Raw genomic sequence first — 27,778 nt, 5'->3', positions numbered from 1 at the left:
TGTATAATAGTGCTCAGTCTGAGTACATCAGTATGTGTATATGTTGCATTTATATACTATGACAAAAGAAATACATAATACTTATAATGGTTTATTTTCAGAATTATCTATAAGTTACATTGAACTTCATCTTTCTGAAAAATATTAAAACTTATAGAAGTTACGTGCAAGCACGGCATTGCTTTTTTGTATGCAGGGTCTTACTCAGAGCTGTTCAAGCTGTCGGAGCTGTCTTCATCATCTTCCACATTTTCTCTAGCCAGGGGCACACACACACCTCTAGAGCCACACACTAAATGTGGCCCGCACATTGTGTTTTCGGGAACTACCTTGCGGCACCTTTCTCCAATTTCTGTCCAGAGCAAAAGAATATACATATGATAAAAATTTCATATAGATTTAATTACAATCATAAATTGGTACTCACCACACAGAAGAGATACTGAGTGGCAGACAGGCACATTTAAAGAATATTTAAAAGTAGATCAAGTGCCTGGATCTATCTCTTACTTTAAATGTACCTGTGTCTCAGTTGCTGCTATGTGGTGAGTAGCACTCTATCCTCTTTCATTGCTTTTATTACCTCCCACATTTTCCTTAGCTTACCTATAATTATGTATGGAAAAGAACTTAATCAGAAAAATAACATCAAAGAGTTAGTAAAACATCATAATCGTGTAGATATGGATGCCTGAGTAAGAAAGTGGCTCATATCCAGTTTTGACATTTTTGAATCATACATTGATACTTAATCTGCTATTCATCTAATGCTGAAGATTAGATGGGTAGATCACATAATTAATAAGGAGGTATTGAATAGAAGTGGGGAGAAGAGGAGTATGTGGCACAACTTGACTTGAAGAAGGGATTGAATGGTAGGACATGTTCTGAGACATCGAGGAATCACCAATTTAATATTGGAGGGAAGCATGGAGAGTAAAAATCATAGAGGGAGACCAAGAGGTGAATACACTAAGCAGATTTAGAAGGATGTAGGCTGCAGTAGGTGCTGGGAGACGAAGAAGCTCACAGGATAGAGTAGCATGGGGAGCTGCATCAAACCAGTCTCAGGACTGAAGACCACAACAACAACAACAAGCAGGAAGCCCTTATATTCATTACAGTAATTCAGTAAAGATTTTACCACACTCAACAGCTATCCATGAGATTTAAAAAATTAACAGAAACTTTAGGGGATGAAAGACAGGGTTTTCAGTTTTGCCTTAATAGAAACATTATCAGAATTATTTATTGACCTAAATAGTCATTTACCAAGTCAAAACACTGTTCAAGGAGAAATTCTTTAAATTATATTTTAAAGCTGTTTTCATCTTCTAACTTTCTCATGTTGGCTGGCAGTATGTTGTAGAGTTTTGTACCAATATGGCTCACATGCCTTTGTGTGTGGGTTCTTTTTGTTCGCTGAGTATGGAGTGCTGTGCTATTTCAAGTATTGTAGTTATGCAAGTTGGCATTTGTCTGAAAATATGCATGGTGGGCCCTAAGATATGAATCACATTTGTATACATATAAGGATGGTATTGTCAGAACTTTAAGCATGTTGAATAAGGGTTTGCACTGTGTCTGTGGATGACTGTGTGTTATTATTTGGATAGTCCTCTTCTGTAACAGAAAGATTTGTTTTAGACGGCAAGTGGTGGAACCCCAAAATATTATTCCATATGTTGCAAGAGTCTGAAAATAGTGACAATATGCCATCCTGGCACCCTCGTCAGTACAAACATTTGCAATAATTCTAAGAGCAAAACAGGCTGAGTTAAGTTTGTGCACCAGTTTCATTACATGATAATTAAAATTAAGATTTTAATCTACATGAATCCCCAGCAATTTTGTTGATGCTACTCTGTCTATGGACCTTGTCACCCAACAACAAATCAAGATTTACATTTTGACATATTTTCCCAAACTGCATATAATTTTTATGCATTGAACCAAGTGTGGACATTCTTTATTACTTGATCAGTAGTTGTTTGTAGCATTTGCTCTGGTGTACCTATTGTCACACTAGTGTCATCTGCAAATAGTATGGCCTTTGCTGCTTATCTGAGATGTGAAAGTCATTTATGTAGACAAGAAACAATAAGGGACCTAGAATATTGCCTTGCGGCAATCCTATTTCCATTTTGTTTGCATCTGATACTAAATTTATTTTGTAGTTGGAGTAATCTGATATCAGTTCTATAATTTATATTCTGTTTTATAGGTAAAATTCAAGCCACTTTTTCCCTGTCCCACGAATACCTGTTGCTTCCAGTTTTCCTAAAAGAATGCCGTGATTGACTGTGTCAAATGCTTTGGAGAGATCTAAATTTATTCCTACTATGCTGTTGTCTTTTTCTACATTTTTTATTATTTGTTTAGTGTCTCACATTAGTGCTGTTTCTGTATTTTTACCTGCCTGGAAGCCCTGATGATTTCTGTTTAGTAACTTATGGTCATTTAGATATTTGTTGATTCTGTGCTTTTTAATTTTTCTATTTTTTGGAAAATGCTGGGAGGAGGGATATTGGCTGAAAGCTTTCTGCCTTATGCTTCTCGCCATTGGCATTTTCATTCTTTCTGGAAACAGTCCTTCACTAAGTGATAAGCTGGCTATATAAGCCTAAGGCCTTGTGATTTGTGCAGCTGTCATTGTTATGATATAAACAGGCATCTCATCTATTCCTGCTGACATTTTAGGTTTCAAGCTTTTATTACTTTAGACACTTAAAGTTCATTTGTTGGATCTATCCTCATGTTACAAGCGGCTTTTGGAAATTCAGGTTTTTCTTGGTTTTTAAATTTCGAGCTTAATATCTGCCAATTCTCAAGTACACTGACATGGATCATTGTGGAGCAATGTGTTTTAATGGTCTTCATCGAACCCTGAAAGTCTTCCTGAATGGCTGAATGGGAAGAGTCATTAATATCAAAATGATCCTTCTTAAAATGAGAAAACTATTTTGTTACTGAGCTCTGTCCAATGGCAGTATTCCCATACATGGAGCAAATGTTCTGGCTGCCTCCACTGCTGTCACTCCTCTATTGAACTCAAACAGAAGGATATGTCAGAAATGTTCCAATTTCTGCACTTTGCACTCCACTTTCTAGCATCCACAGCTCCACTCACTATCTCAAAATTACAAAATTACAATATGTGAATTCAAATAGGAACAATGAACTACAAATAGAACTACAGTTGATAAATAAACTGGTAGCAACTGGAATACCAATGTGTGAAATAAAACGCTGTGAACTTATGCACTAACGTAATACAATTGTTTACCTGTATGCTGCAAAGACACACTCTTCTTGCAATAATTATGTTTATATGTTGGAGCTCTCTTGAGTTTTTGCAGGCACAACAATAGATTTATAAAGGTGTGTTTGTGAATGCACTCTATGTATTTTGATACTAACCTTTGACTTTTATAGGGACAGCTCCCACACAGTCTAGATCTACTCATGACCATGGGTGTTGTCAGGACTACAATGGATAAAGAAATGACCAATGTTGTTGACTAGTCAGTTCCTTTCAGGTCTAGATATTGTAGCTCCAGATGGAACGACCAGGTGATTGTTCAGCAGGCACATATTGATAATTCAAAGACCATGGGGACCCTCTGTTAATATTTATTTATTCATTTATTTATTTATTTTATTTATCCATCTGTTGACAATAAATATTGTATGGATGTTGTCAAGGGCACATGTAAGGCATTTCAAAGAAATGAGACGAGATGGCAAAAGTGCTTGGCATCTTTTGATAATGGACAAAATTTTGGAACATGTTGCAAAATGCACTGAGACCAAAGTACATCAAGTACTGGATTCAGATATCTGGACTATGAAAGTTGAAGAACTGGAATCTTTTATAGCTATATTGTATGTCCATGGTGCACTAGGAGCTAAGGGCTTATTAGTAGGCTCACTGTGGCCATTGCACTGGGGAAATAATTTCATGAAGCAGCAATGGCTCATGATAAATTCAGAGAGATAATGCATTCTCTCAGATTTGACATTAGATCCACAAAAGCAGACAAACTGAAGGAAGAAAAGTGTTACAGAAATGTGGGATGAGTTTACTGTGAATGCACAATGTAGCTATGTACCAGGTGCATATATAGCAATCAATGAACAGCTTTTTCCTTGAAAGTGCCACTGCAGGTTCACACAGTTCATGGCCTCAAAACCGGACAAATATGCGCAAAAATACTGGATGGCCATTCCAAATGTATTGTGAATGCTTCCATTTATCTAGGAAAAGATGTCACTAGGCTGATCAAAGAGGTACTTAATTGTGGAAAAATTGGTGCATCCTTACTCAAACAAGGGAATAAATGTCACGCATAACAATTTTTTCATCTCCTGGATTCTCTCTGAAACTGCAAAATCAAATTCGACAAGTATTGTGGGCAACATAAATTGATCTTACAGGGAAATACCAGTCTCTGTCAAGAAGGCAAAAGAATGGTCAAATAGCACAGTCTTGTTGAAGGAGAATGGCATCACATTGACTATTTATCAGGGAAAGAGCAGCAAGAAAGTACTGATTCTTGACACTATGCATGCTTGTGTGGAAGTTGATACTGTTTGAAAAAGCAGCCAGATACAATTACATTTTATAACTGTCCTAAATATGGACTGGACACAATCAATGAAATGGCTCACAAATAGTCAGTTGAAGCACCATTCAGATCTTGACCTGCTCACATATTTTGCAACTTACTGGATTCACATGAGATAAATTCATGGATGCCATACAACCCTTCAAATAAGAAAAATTTGAAATACAGGGTTTCATACTGTAGCTGTGAGAGTAGCTTGTGGAAAATAACATAGCAACCAAGAAGACTCTTGTCACCCCCGAAGATATCCCCCAGAGACAAGAAAAGGGAATACACTAACGTGGAAAGTCTGACTGCATTGGAAACAAATCATTTGTAAAATGTCATAAGTGTAAGCAAAATGTCTGTAATAAATGCACATCAAAAGACTATTGTTTGTGCTCATTATGTGATGCTAACCAGTAAGGCACCCAACAAATGTGTGTAAATTTTCTTAATAATAATTCATAATTTGTGACTAGCTACTTTATTTTTGTTAATTTTTTAATAAAATATCCAGCACTTCAAAGAATAAATAAAATATCCAGTATTTCAAAGAATAAATTCCTTAGTAGCCTCAATGAATGACTGATAATGGCTAATTGAACAGGAAAATACCAATGTCATAAGAGACACAAACATGACCATGGTTCTAGGTATGACCAGATATTTGTGATTGTAGTATTAACAAATTACTGAATAACATAGCTGACTGTATGTATAGATTTGAAATTCCACTTTCATGACCTTGCGAGTGAGGAAGCTGCTGTGCTTATGTGACATGCGAGGAGGGGGTAAAATTTGATCATTTAGACTATTCATTTTATTTTTCTGCCCATAAGTCATATTTTAGAATGATATTAGACATGTTATGTTGCTCGTCTTATACAGAATAAAAAAATTCTTAGGAATTTGTCATTGTTACATAAAAACAAGTTTTTTGTAATACTAATGTGAACAGATAATTGAGAGTAGTACACAGTGATGATAAATACTGATAGCTTCATTAATTTATAGAACAGTCTTGCACACATAAGGAAAGTCTACAAAATTTTACATTTTGTGGCATATTGCAGAAGATGCGAAGACATGAACAAAAACTGAAAATTAATTTTTCAAACATATGTGTTAGCCATAATGCAGAAAATATTTAGACATTGAAACAAAATAACAGAATGGCATTTTTGGTCCGGAGATCCCATCAATGGCTGTTTGGCCAACTACTGCAAGACTTTTCATTTGACTTAGGTTGTTTGCGAATGACACTGTCATTTATTTACTAATAAAGTAATCAGAAGATCAAAACAAATTGGAAAATAGTTTAGAAAAGATATCTCTATGGTGCAAAAATTGGCAATTGACTCTAAATAATGAAAAGTGTGAAGCCATCCACATGAGTGCTAAAAGCAATCCATAAATCTTTGGTTACATGACAAATCAGTCAATTCTAAAGGCTATAAATTCAACTAAATACATAGGAATTACAATTACAAACAACTTAAATTTGAAGGAACACATAGAAAATGTTGTGGGGAAGGCTAACCAAAGACTATATTTTATTGGCAGGTCACTTAGAAAATGTTACAGATCTACTAAGGAGACTTCTTACACTACACTTGTGTGTTCTCTTTTATGTTCTCTTTTAGAATACTGCTGTGCAGTATGGGATACTTACCAGACAGGATTGATGGAGTACATCGAAAAAGTTCAAAGAAGGGTAACACATTTTGTATTATCACAAAGTAGGGGAGAATGTGTCATTAAATCGTACAGGATTTGGGGTGGACATCATTAAAACGAGGGTGTTTTTCATTGTGGTGGAACTTTCTCATGAAATTTTAATCACCAACTTTCTCCTCTGAATGTGAAAATATTTCTTGACACTGACCTACATAGAAAGAAATGATCACCATGATAAAATAAGGCAAATCAGAACTCCTATGGAAAGACATAGGTGTTCATTTTTTCTGCACGCTATACAAGACTGGAACAACAGAGAATTGTGAAGGTGGTTCAATGAACCTGCTGCCAGGCACTTAAATGTGATTTGCAGAGTATCCATATAGATGTATAAGGGGCATTCAAAAAGAAATCAGACAGAGGCATAATTACAGAAACCAGTACCTGTATGTTAGAAGTATTGACTCTGGCTGTTGAGACACTTGTGAATGGGTGTCTAATAAAATTCCCAGGGCTGTAATGTTAACCAGTTCCACATATACAGCTGGACATCATCATTCGAGGTGAATCATTTGCCCCTCAGAGCCTTTTAAAGGGGGCCAAAAATGGTGTAATCACAACCAGAGAGATCTGGACTGCATGGAGGGTGGCCAAGAACCTCCCATTTGAATTTTTGCAGGAGTGCTATGACTGTGTTGGCCATATGAGGCTTTGCATTGTCGTAGAGCTGAATGACCCCACGGGTGATATTGCCTGGTTGTTTTGATTTGATTTCTTGGCAAAGGGGTGATCAAGGTTTGCGAGTAATGCTGGGCATTCACTGTTGTCCCATGCTGCAGGAAGTGAAGGGGGCCATCTTAGTCAAAGAAGAAATTCAGCATAATGATTCACCTTGGATGACGATGTCCAGCTGTATGTGCAGAATTGGTTAACATTGCAGTCCCGGGAATTTTATGAGATAGTCATTCACCAACTTGTGTCACAGTGAGACAAGTGTCTCAACAGCCAGGGTCAATACTTCTAACATACAGATACTTGTTTCTGTAATTATCCTCCAGCTTATTTCTTTTTGAATGCCCCTTATAGATGTAGACGTAGACACCACTTTGGTGACTTGCAGGTTGGTGATGATGAATGATGTTGAGGACGAAACAACATCCAGCCCATGGGTGGATAAAATCTCCCACCTGGCCAGGATTCAAACCTGGGCCACCTACATTACAGTCAACCATATTAACAACTTAGCTACACAGGCAGACATTTACACATTTATACATAGTGAAAACTCATTTAAATCATATTTGCACCAAATACAAATAGTCTGTATGTTATCTTCTGTATTTTCACCACTAAAGTCTGTTATTCTGTTTTCTTCTGTCAAAATTTGTTTCCATATGAAAAAGAAAGTGTTTTTCTCCATTCCCAACTTTAAAATGACATTTGTTCATGGATTCATCTGCAAGTATTGCTTCACCTTATACTAACATCAAGAGATGAGATGACGTTTGAGTTTTACTTGAATGTTCTGACTTTCTTTTCACTCTTTATGCAAAATGTCAGTCTGTTATAAAAATAACTTTCCTGCACTTGCAGGGTCCCTATTGGTTGTTTTCAATCTTTTGCTGCAGGCATGATAATTTTCTCTCACTTTTGTGTTGTGGTCATGAAAATCTCTGTTTACAAGTGCTGTACAATTTACCATTAAAAGAAGTTTTGTCTCATGTATGGACAAATTTGGTACAGCAAATATTTTAAATTCTATGAATTTGTTTTTGCAGGATTCCCATGGTGTTAGTTTACTGTGCAACTAATGGCTTTCTTTTGAAGTTTCAAAATTCTCTAAATGTATAGATCTGCTGTTCCTCCACATAGTGGTATATGGTACAATATGCATGGGAAAATAATCTTGTAGCACATGTTTAGCAAGGTTTCCATTTCCAACATATAGCACAGTTTTTTTCAGTAAGTATATGTATGTTCTTGTTTTAGAAAAGATCATATCAATGTGGTTTTTGCCATGTTAGAAATTTGTCCACCTCTGTTCCTGGCAACACAGTCCACTTCTTCTAAGTCTGCATCCTCAATGTCCAGAATAAAATCCTCTGGGCAGTTCGTTTTCTTTGTTGCAAATTTTGTACACATTGTTTTCTTTCTGTTGATCATTAAATCATTTTCTCAAAAAATACCACTCTGCCATTTGCATGTTCTTACCAACTATCTTTTCCATATCCTATACTGAGTTACTGTATACCAATAAAATTGTGTCATTGGCATATGCAATTACTTTTTCATTTACTGCAGTGGGCATATCATTTATACATAAGATAAAGATAAGAGGTCCTAATACTGAACCATGAGCAACTCCATGTGTATCTGCACAGAATCAGAGTTGACATTTTTCTCTGTATTTCCATACTGATGTTTAATTTCAACATACAGTTGTCTGTTTTCAACAGAGGTTTCTATAATATCCATGGCTTTTCCTCTTATGTTGTATCAGTCCAGTTTCTCTACAACATTTTTATGGCAGACACAATCAAAAGCTTTTGAAAGGTGTAAGATACTCTCCTTTGACAAGGCCCTCAACAATGTGTATTATGAAATTTGACAATGCAGTCTTAGTGAATCTCCTCCTTCTAAACACATATAGTGCTTAATTTAAGTTGTTTTGTTTCTCTCTGAAGTTTATAGTTCTATCTTTAATTGCTGTTTCTACTATATTAGAAAGAACTGTTGTGATTGTTATGGGTCAATAGTTTCCTGGATCTCCTTTATCTTTTTCTTTAAATGCTGGCAACGCTTTGCCCCTTTTTAAACATTTTGGGAATACTCCCTTTTCCTCAATATATTTAAATTTATAGGGAAAATCAGTTGCTTTGCAATATATATAGCACTGTGTTGTACCATTTTTGCTGATTTTCCATCCTAACCCTAACATTTTTATTTTTTAGTGCTCCAATTATTTGTTAAACTTCCAATTCACCTGCAGAGAGTAGGGACAAACTCTTAACCTCCCTTAGGGACATCCCATGCTTTTTGGTACTCATGTGTTTTATTTTAGAAGTGTCTCCACTAATATTACTACTTGATGTGACACTGTCATGTCTTTTCCCTTCCTTTCCAATATTATGTTTGTACCTTTTAACATGTTAATGAAATTCAGATAGTTTGTAGTTGACTTAACTGCTAGGAAAATTTGGACTTTGCTAGATGGTAGGTGAGTCATCCTTTGATCTCAGATATGGTATCCTAGAGCCTATGCTTTTCTATCCAGAATGGGAAAAAATCATGGATCCAAAGCTAAAAGAAGCCTTAACAAACCTCTTCCTTACCATACCTCTCTCTACCTGAATGTAATATAATGGGATGGATCTAAAGAAGGAGATAAGTGGTATGTTGCTGAAGGTGAAGATCAGTAAATCAGCAGCTCCAGTCATGGTAAAGAAGGACAAGCTGTGATTGTGTAATGCTGTCAATTTTACCTATTTGCCTACAAATTTCATGCAATGAGTGCCCTTGATGGGGACATGATCTACTTTCCCTCAAAATCCCAGCTGCTGGACAACAAATGCAACAAATGTGAGTTTTTTTTCTGGCAAAGCAATCACAAGAAGATAATTTTCACTGTAACTGCAATTTTCTAATGTTAATTATATTCCAAATTTGTTGTGCTGTTTGTGTAATTTGCAATAAACAAAGGAAAGTATATATGTGTGTTTTTTTCAGAATATGGACATGACCCATAATTTTTAGTCAAGCATTCAATTCGTCAATCATTTGATTGGTATATTTGATTACTACTACTGGCAATTTGAAAATGAGGAAAGTAATCTATACTGCACATGTTCATTTACTAGTAAGATATGAAATCAACTTTTGGGTTAAGAAATGACAGGAATAGTATTTTTGCAAAACAGAAGCATGTTTTAAAAGTTGTATATGGTGTTGGGTCTAGACCATCCCAGACGCCTCTTCTCTTCAACAACCTTGGTATTTTGGCAATTGTTTCTCAATATAAATTCATTAATGTCCTTTGTCATTACATCTATTTCTTTTTTTCGTCAGAGAAATTGGACAGTCATCATGTATCTCCATATAATTTTACACGAAAGAAAATGAAATGACAGCATTGTGGAATATTATTGTCTCTTTTATTTTTGTATTTTTTGACACTATCGTATTTCACATTAATGAAATTACCAGCTTCTGACTGTAAGTAGTCATCTTCAGACTGTCAGTAGGTCAAAAGGGGATACAAAGAATCATTGTATAACCTACCATAGCTAACAAGTAATTAAATAATGAGAGAAAATAATAACATTTTATAGCTTGCAGTGTGTGTCTTTAAGCATAAATTTATTCTTTTTTACATTTTTTTAGGTAATTACTTGGCAGATCTTATACCTTATATGGAGATTCTTTGTTTCACCTTTCTAACTATCAACAGACAGAGAATGATGACTGACTTGAAACTGCTAACAACAGTGTGGAAAGCTCATGTAATTTTGTCAATAAAATATAAAAGTGAAAGAATGTAAGTCAATTAATTTATTCTCCAAGACAGTCTGCCATTCTTTTCCAATATTATTTTATTATAGATGTAGTTTTAACTGTAAAATATCCTAAAACATTAAGAGTTTCTGTAAAGATTTTCAATGGAGTAGGAAGAGTTGCTAAAAAGAAGGCTATGTAATTCAGTCAGAAGCTCCACCACATTACCTATAGGCTAGCAGGTTTTTGAACATATGTATTTCTCTCTATTGTTTGTACTAAGCTAAGCTATTGAAACCATTTGTAGAAGATGTTTTTGGTCCTAAAAATATATACATGCTTTGCAGTCTTTGTTAAAAAAGTAAAATATTGGTAATGACCAGTGCTTAATTTATAAAAAAAGAGGTTACACTACTTTGAACTTCCACAGTGGGGGGTTGAAATTTAGAATTCTTAAAACGTCATTTTAAGGCTTTCCTGAGCGTTTTAAAAGTGTGAACACAACATTTATATTGGCAAAAAATGAAGTTCTGCTGTACCTCATCTCAAAGTCTGTGGTTATTTATTTTCATCAGGTTTACCAGCATGGGGTACCAGTGTGTACTATCATAAATCAAGCACGGGTAGTGACAAAGCCAATCAGGGTGTCCCAGAAATGTTGTGATAAACCTCAAGGGGCTGTAGAAGGTGTCTCAAGGAAGAAACTGAGGATAGGCATCCATGTCTGGAAACTTCATTCAGTGATCCAGAATGAAATTTTCATTCTGCAGCATAGTGTGCACTGACATGAAACTTCCTGGTGGATTAAAACTGTGTGCCAGACTGAGACTCGAACTTGGGACCTTTGCCTTTCGTAGTGCTCTACCATCTGAGCTACCCAAGCACAATTCCTGACCCATCCTCACAGCTTCAATTCTGCCAGTACCTCATCTCCTACCTTCAAAACTTCACAGAAGCTTTCTTGCTAACCATGTCAAACTAGCATTTCTGGAAGAAAGGATATTGCAGAGACATGGCTTAGGCACAGCCTGGGGGGATGTTTCCAAAATGAAATTTTCACTCTGCAGTGGAGTGTGCACTGACATGAAACTTACTGGCAGATTAAAACTGTGTGCCAGACTGAGACTTGAACTCAGGACCTTTGCCTTTTGCACGCAAGTGCTCTACCATCTGAGCTTCTGTGAATTTTGGAAGGTAGGAGATGAGGTACTGGCAGAACTGAAGCTGTGGGGATGGATCGTGAGTCATTCTTGGGTTGCTCAGATGGTAGAGCACTGCCTGTGAAAGGCAAAGGTCCTGAGTTTGAGTCTCGGTCCAGCACACAGTTTTAATCTGTCAAGAAGTTTCATTAAGTGATGCTACAGAGTGTCAAAGTTACAGTCATTGGCACCTGCCACTAGGCCACCCCTTCTGCAGCAAGTACAGTGACAGACCAAAGGCAGAACATTGTGCAATGTCATTAATTATTCAGTGATCCTGACTGATTGCCACAATCATCGACGGAGGAGATGGAGCTAGTTGCTGTATAGAAAGGCCTTGTCTCCTATGAAAAGTGATGCTCCGTTGCCCTATTGGATCACAGTTTTGGACACAGCTTTCATTCTGCAATTTATTTTTCTCTTAAGTGCTGAAAATTACAGATTTTTAAGTTTTACAAGAGAAAAATATACTGCAGATGGAAACTTGTTGCCAAAACCATCATCCACCGAGGCAACAGAACATCAAACTCATAGGAGACATGACCTTTCTATGCAGCAGCTATCTCCAATCAATCAAGACCACTGGATAACAAATGACATTGTGAAACATTGTGCCTCCAGTTCATCAGTGTACAAAGTCATGTTTGCTGTTGAAGGAGTGACCTACTGGTAGGCACCAGTGCCTATAATTTCAGTCTTCTGTCGAGTTGTCAGATGACGTTTCCGGGAATGGGTTCCTGTCCTCAATTTGTTCCTTGAGACACGCTCTACAATGCCTTGATGTTAGTTACAACATTTCTGGGACACCCTGAATATACATTGTGAAACAGTTGCCAAAATATAAATTTTGTAATGGTCTTTTTTAGATATTAAGAAAAATTGTCCCCATAGCTATTAAGAAAATACAATGCTTACTCAAGTGTATCCAGCATACATCACAGCAACCACAGTTCTTTACAACTCCTGAGGGGCAGTAGTATGGTGGAGGGTTGCAGGGCTTGTTGCACTCATGTGGGATGCACTGCACAATGTCACCACGTGAGTCACGGAGGTCGTCACTGTCATAGGCCACAGCGAGGCAGGCAACCAACAGCACTAGACACACAGGTCTCAGGAACATCTGCAAGCAGGGCAGTGTACAATCAAGTAGGTGCATTCTTTCCCCCTGTCATGTTTTACTTCCCTCCAAAACATCCTTTCTATTTTTTGCAAATATCTTCAATATTATTATTTTTATGTCATGCATAATATCCAAAAACCTCAGATATTGACATTTGGTTATCAGGAGTTCATGAGCTAATTAATGAACCTAAAGGCCATGATAATTACAAATACCACTAGTTTTAGAACTTTGGTATCATTGTCCATGTGTAAACATATACCCAATTACTAACCAGCAGATAAAGAAGAGCAAAAGTATATGTAGTTCAGTTTATTGACATCCTTCACATCACTCACATGTTATAGGAACTGACATAATGCCATACAGCATATGTCTAGCACAATTATACAAGTTAATATAATAAATCTGAAATTAACATTTTATAATGTATTAAAATGACTCAATGAACAGGCTCTTAACAAAGGTACAATTGTGTGGAATAGATTCACAGGTATGTGAGTGCCTCAAAGACTTCTTAAGTTATAGAACCGAGTGTGTTGTCCTCAATGGCAAGTTTCATCAGAAACAAGGGTACCATCAGGAGTGTGCTAGGGAAGTATGATAGGGCCACTGTTGTTTTTTATATACATAAATGATGTAGGAGGAGGGTACAAGATGACAGACAAAATTCTAGTTGGTGTGATGAATGGCAGCTAGCACTAAATGTAGAAAAATGTAAGTTGATGCAGATGAGTAGGAAAAACAAACCCATAATGTTCGGACACAGCATTAGTAGTGTTCTGCTTGACACAGTCACATACTTTAAATATCAATGAGTAACCTTGCAAAGTGATATCAAATGAAACAAAGGGAATGTGAGGACTTGTTAGAGAAGGGTAGGGAGAATTCTAACAAAGTGTGGTTCATCTGTAAAAGAAAGTGCCTGTAGGAAACAGGTGCAACATATTCTTGATCACTGCTTGAGTATTTGGGATCTGTACCAGGTCAGATTAAAGGAAGACATTGAAGCAATTAAGAGACAGGCTGCGTCATTACCAGCAGTTTCAAACAACATCATACAGGGTCATATAGATAGAAATTTTGCCCTCATTCTATTTGCAAGTGGAACAGAAAAAGAAATTACTACTAGTAGTGCAAGGTACCCTCCACCATCTACTGCATAGCAGCTTGCAGAGTATTTGTCTAGTTTCAGATGTAGGTGTAATGCATTGGTCTCATATATACTCTCTGAAAATTATAAAATTATAAAATTTACAATGAGAACAGTATGATTGAAATGGCAACAAAGAAAGTACAGTATAAGAGTTTGTTAGTGATTTACAGATTCAAAGTATTCCTCCAGGTTATGAAAACATTAATTTAATAGGTAATTTTTTAATTCTTACTTATTTTCCCCCTTCTTCAATTTCCTTTTGTTTTTCTTACTCTTTCTGCATGTAGGTTGGTACTGATACTTGCGTTGTAGTTACGGAAATCTGAATTTATATGTGATCTACTCGACTGTGTTCTTGCTTATGGTACACTTTTGAATATGTACAAAGATGGTTGTGTAAGTATTTATAATTACACATATAATGGCCTGCAGTGTGTTTGTAGAGAGTTGTGTCTAATAATTCTAAATACTCTTTTCTGTAATTTGAAAGTGTCTTTCAAAAAAGATTTTGTTACACAGAACATTATTCCATAAGGTACAATACAATGGAAATAAGAAAATTACATTCTGTGCTACAACTCAAGAAATTATTCTTAGTGCAAAAATGCAGAATTGCTTTGTGGGTTATGTACATGATACAGTCTGTATATCTCAAGTCATGATCAGTGTGCATGCACAAAAACTTTGTAGACTGTACTTTCATTATTTCACCAAATAATAAATGGTCATCCTTCTCATTTACTTTACTGTGTTGCATGTAATTTGTTTTATTTTAATGATCTATTAACTTATCAGCATGAAACCAGTGCTGCACATACTTTAGAACTTTTTCAGTTGTATTGGATAAAGACTTACTGTCATCATTTGTAATTATGCTTGTATCATCTGCAAAGAACATAATTTTGGATTTAATTCCCAGAACATTATTCCATAAGGTACAACAGAATGAAAAGAAGAAAAATACACTAATTTTGCACATTCTGTGCATGTTGTAAAGGGACACACTCCTCTAATGTTACCTTTCTTCACCAGAGGTTATTGATACCAAAAATACTTTCAACCTTTTAAGCAAGTTAATATTATCTCAGCTGTTTAACTTAAAGAATTACATATGTTTTTGTATATGATGTGGTATATTTCAGACTAAAATGTATAAAAAGAAATTTCTTTATTTTCTTTGTTACAATCAATATGTACTAACTCTGTATGTACAGTTAAAATTACTCTTTATTTAGAAACATTTGAAATTATGAAATATTCAGTGCACTTAAAATTCCTGTTATTAATTGCACAATATGATGATAATTATTAAATTTATATCTAGATTCATATAATATAATCATTGAAATTAATAGAAAGTCATTTGTCAATAAATTTTGTAAACCCTTTGGAATATTGTTAGTACCACAGAATGTAGTAGTAGTGGGCGTTCCTCTTACGTGATCGGTTGAATTTTTATGTTTGGCAATAATGATGTAATTTTTGATAATGAAGTGGAAATTGTAAAGGCAGTGTGATATAGAAATATGTGAATTTTACTCCTCTCGAAGCTTATTAAAAGAGTTTAATTTTGAAGTAAGTGACAGTTAACAAATGATGTGAGGGAGGGTAAGATTACAAGTGGTGGCATCGTATGGGATCATTTCACTGATAATGAAGTTTTGTCTATTGCAGAAGATGGGCTCTGCAGTTTGCAGTTCATGTATAAATGAATTCCCAATCACTTGAAGAAAGAAGACCGAGGACTGCCCAACAAAGACATATCAGCAGTACTACCAACAATGATGGCCCACATCAATTGAAAGAGGACTTTGCAACTACAATGAGGGACATCAAAAAGGATAGATAGGTACAAACTACTTGTGAAATTAATTTGTTTGTGGACTAGTGTTCTTGTTAACAAAATGAATAGAGATGAGGGTAGTAGTGATGCAGAAGTGAAAGCTGTGGGATGCAGTCATGACATGTTTGAAATGAGTGAAATTGTAGTCAGCAAAGAAATAGTAAAACTGATATTTTTCTGTTGATTTAGGCAAAACTAGAGGAAATGAAGACAGAGAAAAATAGAAAATTTAGTTAAGTTAATGATCAGTTAACCAAAAAATTTACTATGCTACAACGACAATTGAATGGCCTGAAAACTGAAAACAATTGTATAATGTATAAGGTACAATACCAAATAGACCAACTTAGTAATCAGTTTTTGAAGGTAAAAAACAAATTGTTGGAGGGGTTAAAATGTGTGAATGAAAAAGTTGAGGTCTTAGAAAATAAATTGATTGTTTTGGAAAATGAATATATTGTTGAATCTGGAAGACAGATGAAGAATGTTAATGACTCAGAGTTGAACAGAAGGCTGTAATGGAAAAAACTAAACAAAACTTTAGCATATATGAAGATGGTATCTGTTCTTTCAGACACGTCCAAAACAACAGATACCAGTGGTGACCATGCATCTCTCTTAAAATGAAATAATAATTAAATCAAGACCCTAAGCTGTCAACAGACATTGATATAAATCATCGGTGACAGTTGAAAATGTGTGCCCTGACTGGGGCTCAAACCTGGGAACTCCTGCTTACATGACAGATTCTCTATCCATCTGAGCCATCAAGGACACAGAGGATAGTGCGACTGCAGGGATTTATCCCTTGCACACTCTCTGTGAGACCCATATTCCCAACTTAATGTCCACACACTACATTCATTGTGCCCCTGCCCATTACAGTCATTACTCACAGCAGACGATCTTACCGAGTCCTGTAAGAGTATTTGGACAATGCGTGTGCATCCAGCACAGAAGAAGCAGCTCAATGGCTGGTTAGCCTTAACTAGTCTGAAAGAACAGATTGCATCTTGATATATAGTTAAGGCTAACCAGCCATTGACCTTCTTCTTCTGTGCTCGATGCACATGCATTACCTGAACTCTTACGGGACTCGGTAAGATTGTCTGTTATGAGTAATGAGTGTAATGGGCAGGGGCACTATGAATGTAGTGAGTGGACCTTAAGCTGGGAATGTGGGTCTCATGGGGAGCATGCAAGGGATAAAACCCTGCAGTCACACTATCCTCTGTGCCCTCAATGGCTCAGATGGCTAGAGTGTCTGCTATGTAAAGAGGAGATCCCGGGTTCAAGTCCTGGTCAGGGCACACATTTTAAACTGTCCCCATTGATGTATATCAATGTCTGTTGACAGCTTAGGGTCTTGATTGAATTATCATTTCAAAACTTTAGCAGTTTACGTAAAAATATTTTAAATACTGAAAACAATGTGCAAACTAATGTAAATGTTTTAGATCAAAAAATTTCAGCAGTCCACAAAAATTGCATTTACAGAAATCTGTATTCAAACAGTGGTATTGCATGGTCCAAAATTCCTATCAAAAGTTTTCTGTCAGACAAGGCATGAGTGACAATCAAAAAATTAAATTTGTTAAAAGATGTCTTCAAGGAAAATCTCTGTGATGGTTAAATTTAAATTTAAGTAAGTGGGAAACATATCAAAATTGCAAATAAAGTTTTTTAAATAAATTTTGGTCAGGAGCTGAAAAGGGAGAATTAATAGTGAGTTTTTGAATGGTCATAATTATGGGAATAAGGACAGTACTCTGAAAGAGTTTTGTAAGAATCAACTTAAGAAGTAACACACCTTGACAAACCATTTGATGAAATTACTTTGATTGAGGCACTCAAAAAGAGATTACCAGAAAGGTTGTAGTGGAATTTAGTACATGGACCTGACGAATGTCTTGAACAATTCTTACAATATATTGATAGGCTCAATAGGGCAGTAGAAAGAAGTATGTACCATAGTAATCGAAATGATAGAAATCACAATGGGAATAACTTCAGAAACATAAATAATGGTAACTTCTATCATGATCAAAATGTTAATAGAGACAGAAATTTTGAGCATCAGCAGAATAGGAGTAATGGGGGTAACCATGGGCAATTTAGTAGGAGAAACAATCATAGAGGTAACTACTCAGAAAACAGCAATCCCCCTCAATGAAGATCCATAGTTTTGGGGTGAGGAAACACAACAAGCAAAGGACCCCTAATTCACACTTGCAAGGAGACAAAAATAATAGTGTAAATGATATGACACAGGTATTTAAAGTTGAACAGAAGGAAACTCAGATTTCTCATTTATGTTTGATCAAAAGTTCTGGGAGACTATGTTTAATTATTGTAATGTATGTGCAAATCACAAACCAGAATGTGAGAGTAATGAGAATATTGATGTAGTATGTACTAATGATTCCTTCTCTTGGCAGGAAACAGTATTATTGATGTATGTAAATCAGATGATGACTGTATGGGATCTGAATGAGGTGGTATTTTTTATGTAGATGTGAATGAGAGCTGTGAAATAACTGATGTTGGTTAGTCTGAGACTAGTAGCTTAAGGTGAGGTATGTGACTATGATGGAGATGAGTCTTGGGTTAGTAATGATGTTATTGGTGAAGTACTTTTGGGAGAATATGATGAGGATAATGAGCATCAGGTATTTGTAGAGTTTAAGAATAATAAAGTTTTATAGTTATTTGTGAATGATGTTGATAATACAGATAAGGTTAGTGATGTATGTGATGATGTAAGTGAGAGCCATGGAATACCAATCTAGCCAATGCAGTTTTTCATTAACGTCATTCAGAGTAATGCTCCGGACAGTAAAGATGAGTCATCTGTAAACCTAGAGAGTAAAGGTGAAAACTTCTTGAAGTTTGTTTGGAACCATATTGATGATAACATAGATAAATGTGCATTCTGTAATAAGTTAGCTGTGGTTAGTCAAAATTTGTGTCCATATTGGTGGAATGAAGTGAAAGATGATCTATTAGGAAGTGTAATTTCGACAGTAATATGTTTTGTGTTCCTTCTGTAATAAGTGATGTTAGTTGTTCTATGGAATCCATTCATTGTGTTCAATCTTTACCTGACAACATGAGTAACCAAAGTAATGGCATGATACCAGTAAAGTGGATAAAACCCTGTAAAGTCAGTGTGGATGTAGCATTCAATGAAATTGAAAGTGATCTTTTACATGAAGTGTCTAATAACAGAGATGGTAATTCAGATTTTGGGTGTCTTTACATTAAGATTAAGATTGGTCAGTTGGAAGGGAACTGTTTGACTGATGCAGGTAGCTTGATTTGTGGTATATCTGAACAATTTAGAGACAAGATCCAGTATAGTAAGAATTTTGTGGAAATGCCTGTTGCATGTGTAAGGATAGGAGGAGCAACTGGTAAGCAAAGCAAGTATGTAAAATGTCAAGTACTGTTAAGTTTTAGTATAGAGGACAAGACCTATGAACCTGGATGCATAATGGCCCCTAGTCTACAAGAAAATAGACACTATGTTTGTAGATTTATTAGACTATATAATTGTGTTTTGTTTGTCATGAATTTAGCATGTGAGATGATATAATTCTTGCAGTTCTGTCTTATCTATTGACTGAGTTTAAATCTATTTGCAGCTTTATGGAACTACATAATTGTGTTTCGTTTGTCAGGAATGTAGAATGTAGATGATGTGATTTCTAAAGTTTTGTCTTATCTACTGACTGAGTTAAAATCTATGACACACTATATAATTATGTTTTGTAATAGATTTGTGCTTTAGAATTTCATACATATATACCATGAGACTAAATGATTTTTACAATTTTAAAATGGGACAATTTTCATAATTTGTACTGCAAAAATTAGGAATAGTATCTCAGTATATCTGTGTGAATCACCTTGTTGGTTCTTTTTTTTCATTGCACTTAACTCTGTTTATTAATGCCTCATATGTGAATGCTTTAAAATCTTATCTGATGTAAATCCAACATAATTGCTTTTGGGATATAAATAGGGAGAGCATATGCCATGTGGTCCAAAAAAGTTGTTGAACAGCATATATAGCACACAAAATAATGTTTCAGGATTTGATGTCAATGATAGACAGGAATTACCTATCTGTTCCAGCATGTGAATAGAACTCTAGGGAGGAAACTGAAATATGTGAGCAGACCCACTCCCCACACTGCTGTATGGCTGTACCCTGCTGGACCAGTCAACTGGTGCTGGGTAATGTACTCAAGCATCTGACAACTACATCACTGTTGTGAATGAGATTTGTAACTTGTTATCCAAGACTGCCAAAGACAGTGTTATTTCACATAAATGAATTTGTTTTCAAGTAGGGGGATTGACTTCCCAGTACATTATATAACTTTAAATCAGTATGTTTTTATTCAATTTTAAATAAATCTTCTAGTGCTTTATGTATGTATGTTAGTTTGAATGGACAATTAGCAAATAGTGTGGAAGACATTTTCTACTATAGAAATATAAGAAGATGTATACATGTCTGCTTTCATACACTGATTGTGGTCCTCAAGGTACTCAATTATGTCATCATTCAAAGATATTTATGACTCTGTTTACCTGTATTTATCTTGAGTACTGCATATTGTATCTGACTTGAACTTGAGTGTGAGTGAACTCTTGCTTAACTCTGCTTTGGGTGCCCCTGGTCATCGCGACTTTGTGTGTGTACTCAAGGAGAGTGTACAACTATTGATTAAAGGTAGATACTTCTTATAATTACTCGTTACATGTGATTGAACTTTGCTGGTTTGTACCCAGTGTGGTTTGGATTCATGATCTCTCTCTGTGTATATATATATATGTGTGTGTGTGTGTGTGTGTGTGTGTGTGTGTGTGTGTTTTACTGATGAAAGCTATGGCCAAAAGCTATATGTGAGTGTCTTTTAATTGTTTAATTGTGCCTATCTGCAACTTGTATTGTCTTTTTATGGTAAGTAGCAGTATAAATATGAGCTTCTCATCCATGCCATGAAAGCCCAAAGGATATCTACCTGCCAATGTGTCATCCTCTGCCTTGAAACATCATACAGTTGCAGTATGGAGGGGCACGTGGTGAGCACACCACTCTCCCAGCCATTTTGTAGACTTTTCACATGATGAGCCTCTATTACTAAGTTAAGTAGCTTGCCAATTGCCATTACAGAGCTGAATACTTGCTGTACTGGTCCCCCCACTAAGGAAAAATCCTTGACTGTACTCGGAATCAAACCTGGGTCCTCCTCATGGCAGTCACCTACACTGGCTGCTCAGCTATGGAGGCAGATTTCTCTGTACTGAATCTAAATATTCACATAAGTTGTGGAATGAGTGGTTAATGAGGTTTCGTTTCAATTTTCTTCTGACATGGTGGGTATTCCCAATTTCTTGTTTTATGTTAGATGAGAACCTGTTGAATATCTTACCACCAGAATAGATGATTACTTATTGGCTTATATATTGATACTACTATTTTTGTCCAGCAACATGATTGCAGCTGTCACAGTAGTTTAAGCAGCTGTTCTGTAGTTAAAAACTGAATACTTAAAGTGCCACGCAGTGGTCAGTCAGTATTGTCTACTAGTCTGTAAAATGTCTTAAACTAATTTTATTAGTTATGAGTCATATTCAAGAATTGTTATGAGACCAGTTATTACCTGCAGTTCTTATTTACATAGGCAGTAATTTGCTTACCCTAATCATACAGATTTGAACAAAAAAAATTTTTTTTGAGCTTCAGCAGTGTGAGGTTGGTGTATTCACATATTTACTTAACGTTTCTATGTTGAGAGCAAATTCTTTATTATTTCCTGTTACTTCTTTTTAACTCATACTTGCATTCAAAAAAGTGTTGTGTAATTTTGTGAGGTTGTAAACTGATGATTACTTTTGAACTTGACTGATCTCTGAAATTTCACCAGTCAAAGAGGACTTTAGTCCTAGTCTGAGATTAAGTTTTATACAACACATAATTCTTGATATGAGGTTATTTTCTATGTTAATCTACGGTCAAAGTGCAACAATAATGGAAATTCCTGGATGAAACAATATCTAAAATAAGTAAAAGGCAACGACCCATATATAATGGACTGGTGCATAGAGCATAGAATCATGTAACAGAAAACACTGTTCATAATAGCTTTTGTGCTCTTGTTCTTTTTATAGTAGATGTTATTTTATAGCACACTTTACATACACAGCACACAGACACCCAAACACCCACCCCCATGGCCACAGTGAGACCACACCACTGTGGCCACAGGAGTGCACATTTGGGTGTCTGTGTGTGTGAATGAGTGTACCTTCACGAGAAAAAGAGCATAAACTTAAAAGCTACCTTATACAGGGTTTATTTCTGTGCTCCACACATCCATCTGATGTAGTGAGTGCTTCCTTTCCCTTATTTTACATATCAATCTATGGTTAACAGCTTCTTATAATCAGCCCTTAATCTTACAAAAAATTATTTTCAGAGACCAGAAGTAAAGTTCAAGAGAGCTGCGATACATGAAATTGTTAAGCATTCAAATAGATATCAATCTCACCTGCCACTCTGGCATGTATTAGTTATCCAAAGAGCTCAGTTCTGCATTGTAGTTATAACCTTGCAGTTTTCTCACACTTCCAAAAACATATGGCTTGATACAACACAAACAATTATTTACAAAAGTATAATTATGTGGAATATCAACCAAACTTTGTGACTGGATTAAGGATTACTTGGCAGGGAGGGCACAGTCATTGAAAGAAGTGGAAACATCATCAGGCATGCCCCAGAGGAGTGTGTGGGACACTTCCTGTTCTCACTGTATATCATGACATGGAAAATGACATTAATACACTTATCAAAAGTACACTACTGGCCATTAAAATTGCTACACCATGAAGATGACATGCTACAGACGCAAAATTTAACCAACAGGAAGAAGATGCTGTGATATGCAAATGATTAGCTTTTCAGAGCATTCACACAAGGTTGGTGCCGGTGGCGACATCTACAATGTGCTGACATGAGGAAAGTTTCCAATTGATTTCTCATACACAAACAGCAGTTGACTGGTGTTGACTGGTGAAATGTTGTTGTGAAGCGTCGTGTAAGGAGGAGAAATGCATACCATCATGTTTCCGACTTTGATAAAGGTTGGATTGTAGCCCATTGTGATTGCAGTTTATTGTATCACAACGTTGCTGCTTGCATTGGTCGAGATCCAATGACTGTTAGCAGAATATGGAATTGGTGGGTTCAGGAGGGTAATACGGAATGCTGTGCTGGATCCCAATGGCCTTGTATCACTAGCAGTCGAAATGACAGGCATCTTATCTGCATGGCTGTAATGGATCATGCAGCCATGTCTCGATCCCTGAATCAACAGATGGGCATGTTTGCAAGACAACAACCATCTGCACAAACAGTTCAATGACATCTGCAGCAGCTCGGAGACCATGGCTGCAGCTACCCTTGACGCTGCCTCACAGACAGGAGCACCTGTGATGGTGTACTCAACAACAAACTTGGGTGCACGAATGGCAAAACATCATTTTTTTTTATGAATCCAGGTTCTGTTTACAGCATCATGATGGTCGCATCTGTGTTTGGTGACATCGCAGTGAATGCACATTGGAAGCATGTATTCGTCATCGCCATACTGGCGTATCACCCAGCGTGATGGTATGGGGTGATGTCTCGGTCACCTCTTGTTCGCATTGACGGCACTTTGAACAGTGGACGTTACATTTAAGATGTGATACGACTCATGGCTCTACCCTTCATTCGATCCCTGCGAAACCCTACATTTCAGCAGGATAATGCATGACCGCATGCTGCAGGTCCTGTACGGGCCTTTCTGGATACAGAAAATGTTCAACTGCTGCTCTGGCCAGCACATTCTCCAGATCTCTTCCCAATTGAAAACATCTGGTCAATGGTGGCCGAGCAACTGGCTTGTCACAATACCCCAGTCACTACTCATGATGGACTGTGGTACCATGTTGAAGCTGCATGGGCAGCTGTACCTGTACACTCCATCCAAGCTCTATTTGACTCAATGCCCAGGTATATCAAGGACATTATTACTGCCAGAGGTTGTTGTTCTGGGTACTGATTTCTCAGGATGGCTGCACCCAAATTGTGTGAAAATGTAATCACATGTCAGTTGTAGTATAATATATTTGTCCAATGAATACCCGTTTATCATCTGCAGTTTTTCTTGGTGTAGTAATTTTAATGGCCAGTAGTGTACTTGATATCACCAATCATGATAAATTACTTGGTAAAATTCCGCATTGGGGTTTAGAGGAGCAGCATATAACTGGATCAAATCATACCTTCATGACAAAACAGCTCATAGAGATAACACACGATGTAAAGGGAGCAGTCAGTGCCCATCAGTCACATTTATTAATTGTCAGATATAGAGTTCTCCAAGGTTCCAGTTTGTGTCCAATCCTGTTCTTATTGTTTTTTAATCAAATAAACCTTTCAAAACAACATTAAGGCTGTCACAAAGAATGTAGTTGAATACTTTTATGCAAACATCTTGATTATAAAAATGAAAAAAACTTTTGCACTAGTCATATTCACCATCCAGAAGAGGATTCCAACTAATCCACATGTCAAAATAAATGGACAAACCATTTAAAAAAAAGAGTACTAAGAAACTGTATATCACAAGATAAGCCCAGGACCATATATTTTGTTTATGTGCGTTCAATATTGAATTAAGATTTAGTATTTTGGGAAAATTGTGAAACAAGTCTGAGATAATGGAGATTGCAGAAGAAGGTTATAAGAATAGTGGAAGAGGTAGACCAAAGATCACCACACAAGCTGCTGTTTAAGAAAAATAAATTACTACCACTTTCATATCTTTACATATTAGAAAATGCAACTATTATAAAAGAAAAACAGCAGAAGTCCATGCATAGCATGTAACTAATGTGTACACTGCTTTTGCACAACATGTTTAACAGACAAATACAGTACCATTCATAAAGGCATACCCTATCCAGCATCAAACTATATAATGCATAACCAAAATACAAAATAGTAACAAAGAACAGAAAAAAAATTCAAATCAACAGTGGAAGATTACTTGGTGGAGCACAGCTTCTATACAGTAAGGGAGAAAAACAAAACTGCAGAACCAGTTAAGATTGTTTTTGTAAAGTGTATTTAATAATAAAAAAATTGTGTAATATTAACGTCTACTAAACTAATGTGGGAAAAAACTTCAAGAACCATATGTAGTAACTAAGAAATGATCTAATATCTTTCATACTCTGTACAATCCTAGATTCACAGGACCAATAAGTAAATAAATAAAGCCTCAGATACTTTGTGATGCAATTATCTATAAGGAGGAGTTGTCTGAAAAAGACAGCACAAGTATTCAGTCAGATCTTGATAATATTTCAAAATAGCACAAAGACCGACAACTTGTTTCGAATGAAAAGAAAAACTGTGCGCTTCACAAAAAAAGAAAAAATCTCATCCTATGATCACAATATCAAGAGGTCACAATTGTAATCAGTCAAGTTATACAAGTACCAGGATATAACAGTTTGCAGGGAAATGAAATGGAACAATCACAAAAGTGGCAGGCTTCATTTAAAACATTCTAGGCAGGTATCAGCATACATATAATGTAGGAAATGTGTAACAAAGATACTGACTTTAATGCTGTTTATTTACTGATCACTTTCAGTCAAGGACTATGTTCACAGTAGCAAAATATGCAATTATGAAACCAACATTACATATCATACATATCTTGAAATCCAAGATAAATAATTTAAGCCAAGCAGAAGAATTCTGAATACAATAACTCTGTGAAATGCAGGCCTTAATCCATGCAAATGAAAACATTAAACTGGCTCAGTTTAATGTCTTCATTTGCAGTAATGTGTGCCAGCTTGGCTTGGCTTAAATTATGTACATTAGATTTCAAAAAATGTATGATGTGTAATTTTGGTTTTATAATTGCATATTTTACTACTGTGAACATGGTCCTGGTCTGAAACTGGTTGGTAAATAAATTGCATTAGAGTTAGCATTTGTGTTTTGCATTTATTACAGTAGATTTCATTTCATTGGCAGTATACAGGGAAAATGCAGTCTCTGAAGGAGACAGCTTATGTGGAACCATCTTAAAATATTGCTCAGATGTGTGGGACCCTGAGCAAATAGGACAAACAGGATATATTAAACATATAGACAGAAGGAAAGCACCAATGTTCACAGCTTTGTTTGATAGATGGGACAGGATTGTGAAGAAGCTGAAAAACTTGACTAGGCAGATGACTGAAGATAGTTCCCAATTATCCCAAGAAAGCCTACTCAGAAAGTTTCAGGAACTGTTATTAAGTGAGGAATCCAGGAATATACAACAGCTATGTATATGTTACTTCCGTAAGGACCACAAAACAATTGCGTGCTCAGTGGTATTTATGGAACTATTCTTCCCATTCTCTGTGTGTAAATGAAATAAGAAACTCTTAATATTGTGATACAATGTAGAGCACCCTATGCCATGCACTTTTCAGTGGATTGAACAGTATGATTGTAGAAGTTGTATCAACAAACAAACATGTGCCAGACATGTATGTTGTAAATGCAAATCAAATATGTTCAGAAAATTGCTACAAAATATGAAGGGGAAACTAATCTTTATGAAAGAAAGTCTACATTGCTAAAAATGTGCTGTAAGAGTAACATATGGAGCTCACCCACAGTCATCTTGCAGACATCTGTTTAATTGGGCACAGTGCTGCAAGTAAAATTTTTGGTTACTTACCCAGAGGTATCAATTAGATGTTCAGCATGTAGCCATATTCAAAAATTAATTTGCTATGTGAATGTAAACTTAAACCTTCCACATCATTACAATTTATCACACAAATGATCTGTGGAACATGAAACTAACTAACTATAAAATATATAATAAATAGCAATATATTTGACAGATTTATTATAAAATATCTAACAATAACACTACAGTTCATCTACTGAATGTTTGAATATTTAGTACATGCACAAATAGACATAAATATTATTTCTTGGAAACCTACTACATCATCTAGTACATTGTACTTCATATAATTAGACTAAATAAATAGATAAGTAAATAAAATCAGAGCCATGTGTCATAAGTCTCACCTTGCTGTATTTCTGGCACTGTTGTATGTGCTCCTATGAGAAATCTACTTATTCAGTGGCTACTGTGAAGAGATTTTGCCATCTGCCTCACCTTTATATCAGTAGCACTGTGGCACATGTGAGCAGATATTACAAAGAAATGCTTATGGCTATGAGACAAGAAGCTGCTGCCTGTGCTAAAGCAGATTGTATCGTGCTGACCTAAGTGTGCCACTTTACCCTGCCATCAGAGGTTACACTGATATAACAGTAATGAGGTATAATAATGTACATCTGACAGTTTTTAACGAACTCCACATAATATGTGTAGCATTGAGTTAGTCATATTCTGATTAAAATGAAAAACAAGTAAAATGTTGCTGCAGTCGGAAGAGCTATTGTTGCCAATTTGAGAGCTATTGTGTTTGATCTCTAATGTTGCACACATAGTTGTTCAGCATTCCAGCTTAGCAGTGTAAATAGATGGAGACAGAAATATTGCAAAAAGCCAGTGAAAATAATAAAAGAAA

At 35.9% G+C, this 27,778-nt stretch overlaps 1 protein-coding gene across 2 annotated transcripts; it reads right to left on the bottom strand.

Annotated features, from left to right (window-relative positions):
• On the bottom strand, nt 1-27,400 carry LOC126291786 (uncharacterized). Of its 2 annotated transcripts, XM_049985482.1 has the most exons (4): nt 27,270-27,400; nt 26,840-26,880; nt 12,893-13,097; nt 1-352 (listed from the first exon to the last, which is right to left on the bottom strand). In XM_049985482.1, exons 3-4 carry the CDS (start codon nt 13,095-13,097, stop codon nt 201-203), a joined length of 357 nt encoding a protein of 118 aa, XP_049841439.1. In that variant the 5' UTR covers nt 26,840-26,880; nt 27,270-27,400; the 3' UTR covers nt 1-200. The 2 variants fall into 2 exon arrangements, with proteins under 2 accessions (XP_049841439.1, XP_049841438.1); XM_049985481.1 differs by lacking the exon at nt 26,840-26,880 and having other exon boundaries at nt 3-352; nt 27,270-27,399.
• Nucleotides 27,401-27,778: the final 378 nt, after the last annotated feature.

The sequence above is a fragment of the Schistocerca gregaria genome, chromosome 9, assembly GCF_023897955.1.
Source record: "Schistocerca gregaria isolate iqSchGreg1 chromosome 9, iqSchGreg1.2, whole genome shotgun sequence".
Classification (NCBI taxonomy): domain Eukaryota; kingdom Metazoa; phylum Arthropoda; class Insecta; order Orthoptera; family Acrididae; genus Schistocerca; species Schistocerca gregaria.
This window is presented reverse-complemented; position numbering and strand designations above follow the sequence as displayed.

Bases quoted from the DNA above. Each gene is read 5' to 3' on its own strand.
- LOC126291786 (XM_049985482.1), bottom strand. From the start codon at position 13,097: ATGTTCCTGAGACCTGTGTGTCTAGTGCTGTTGGTTGCCTGCCTCGCT. The intron at 353-12,892 runs GTAAGCATTGTA...TGCTCTGGACAG, and splicing joins TGTATGCTGGATACACTTGA to AAATTGGAGAAAGGTGCCGC.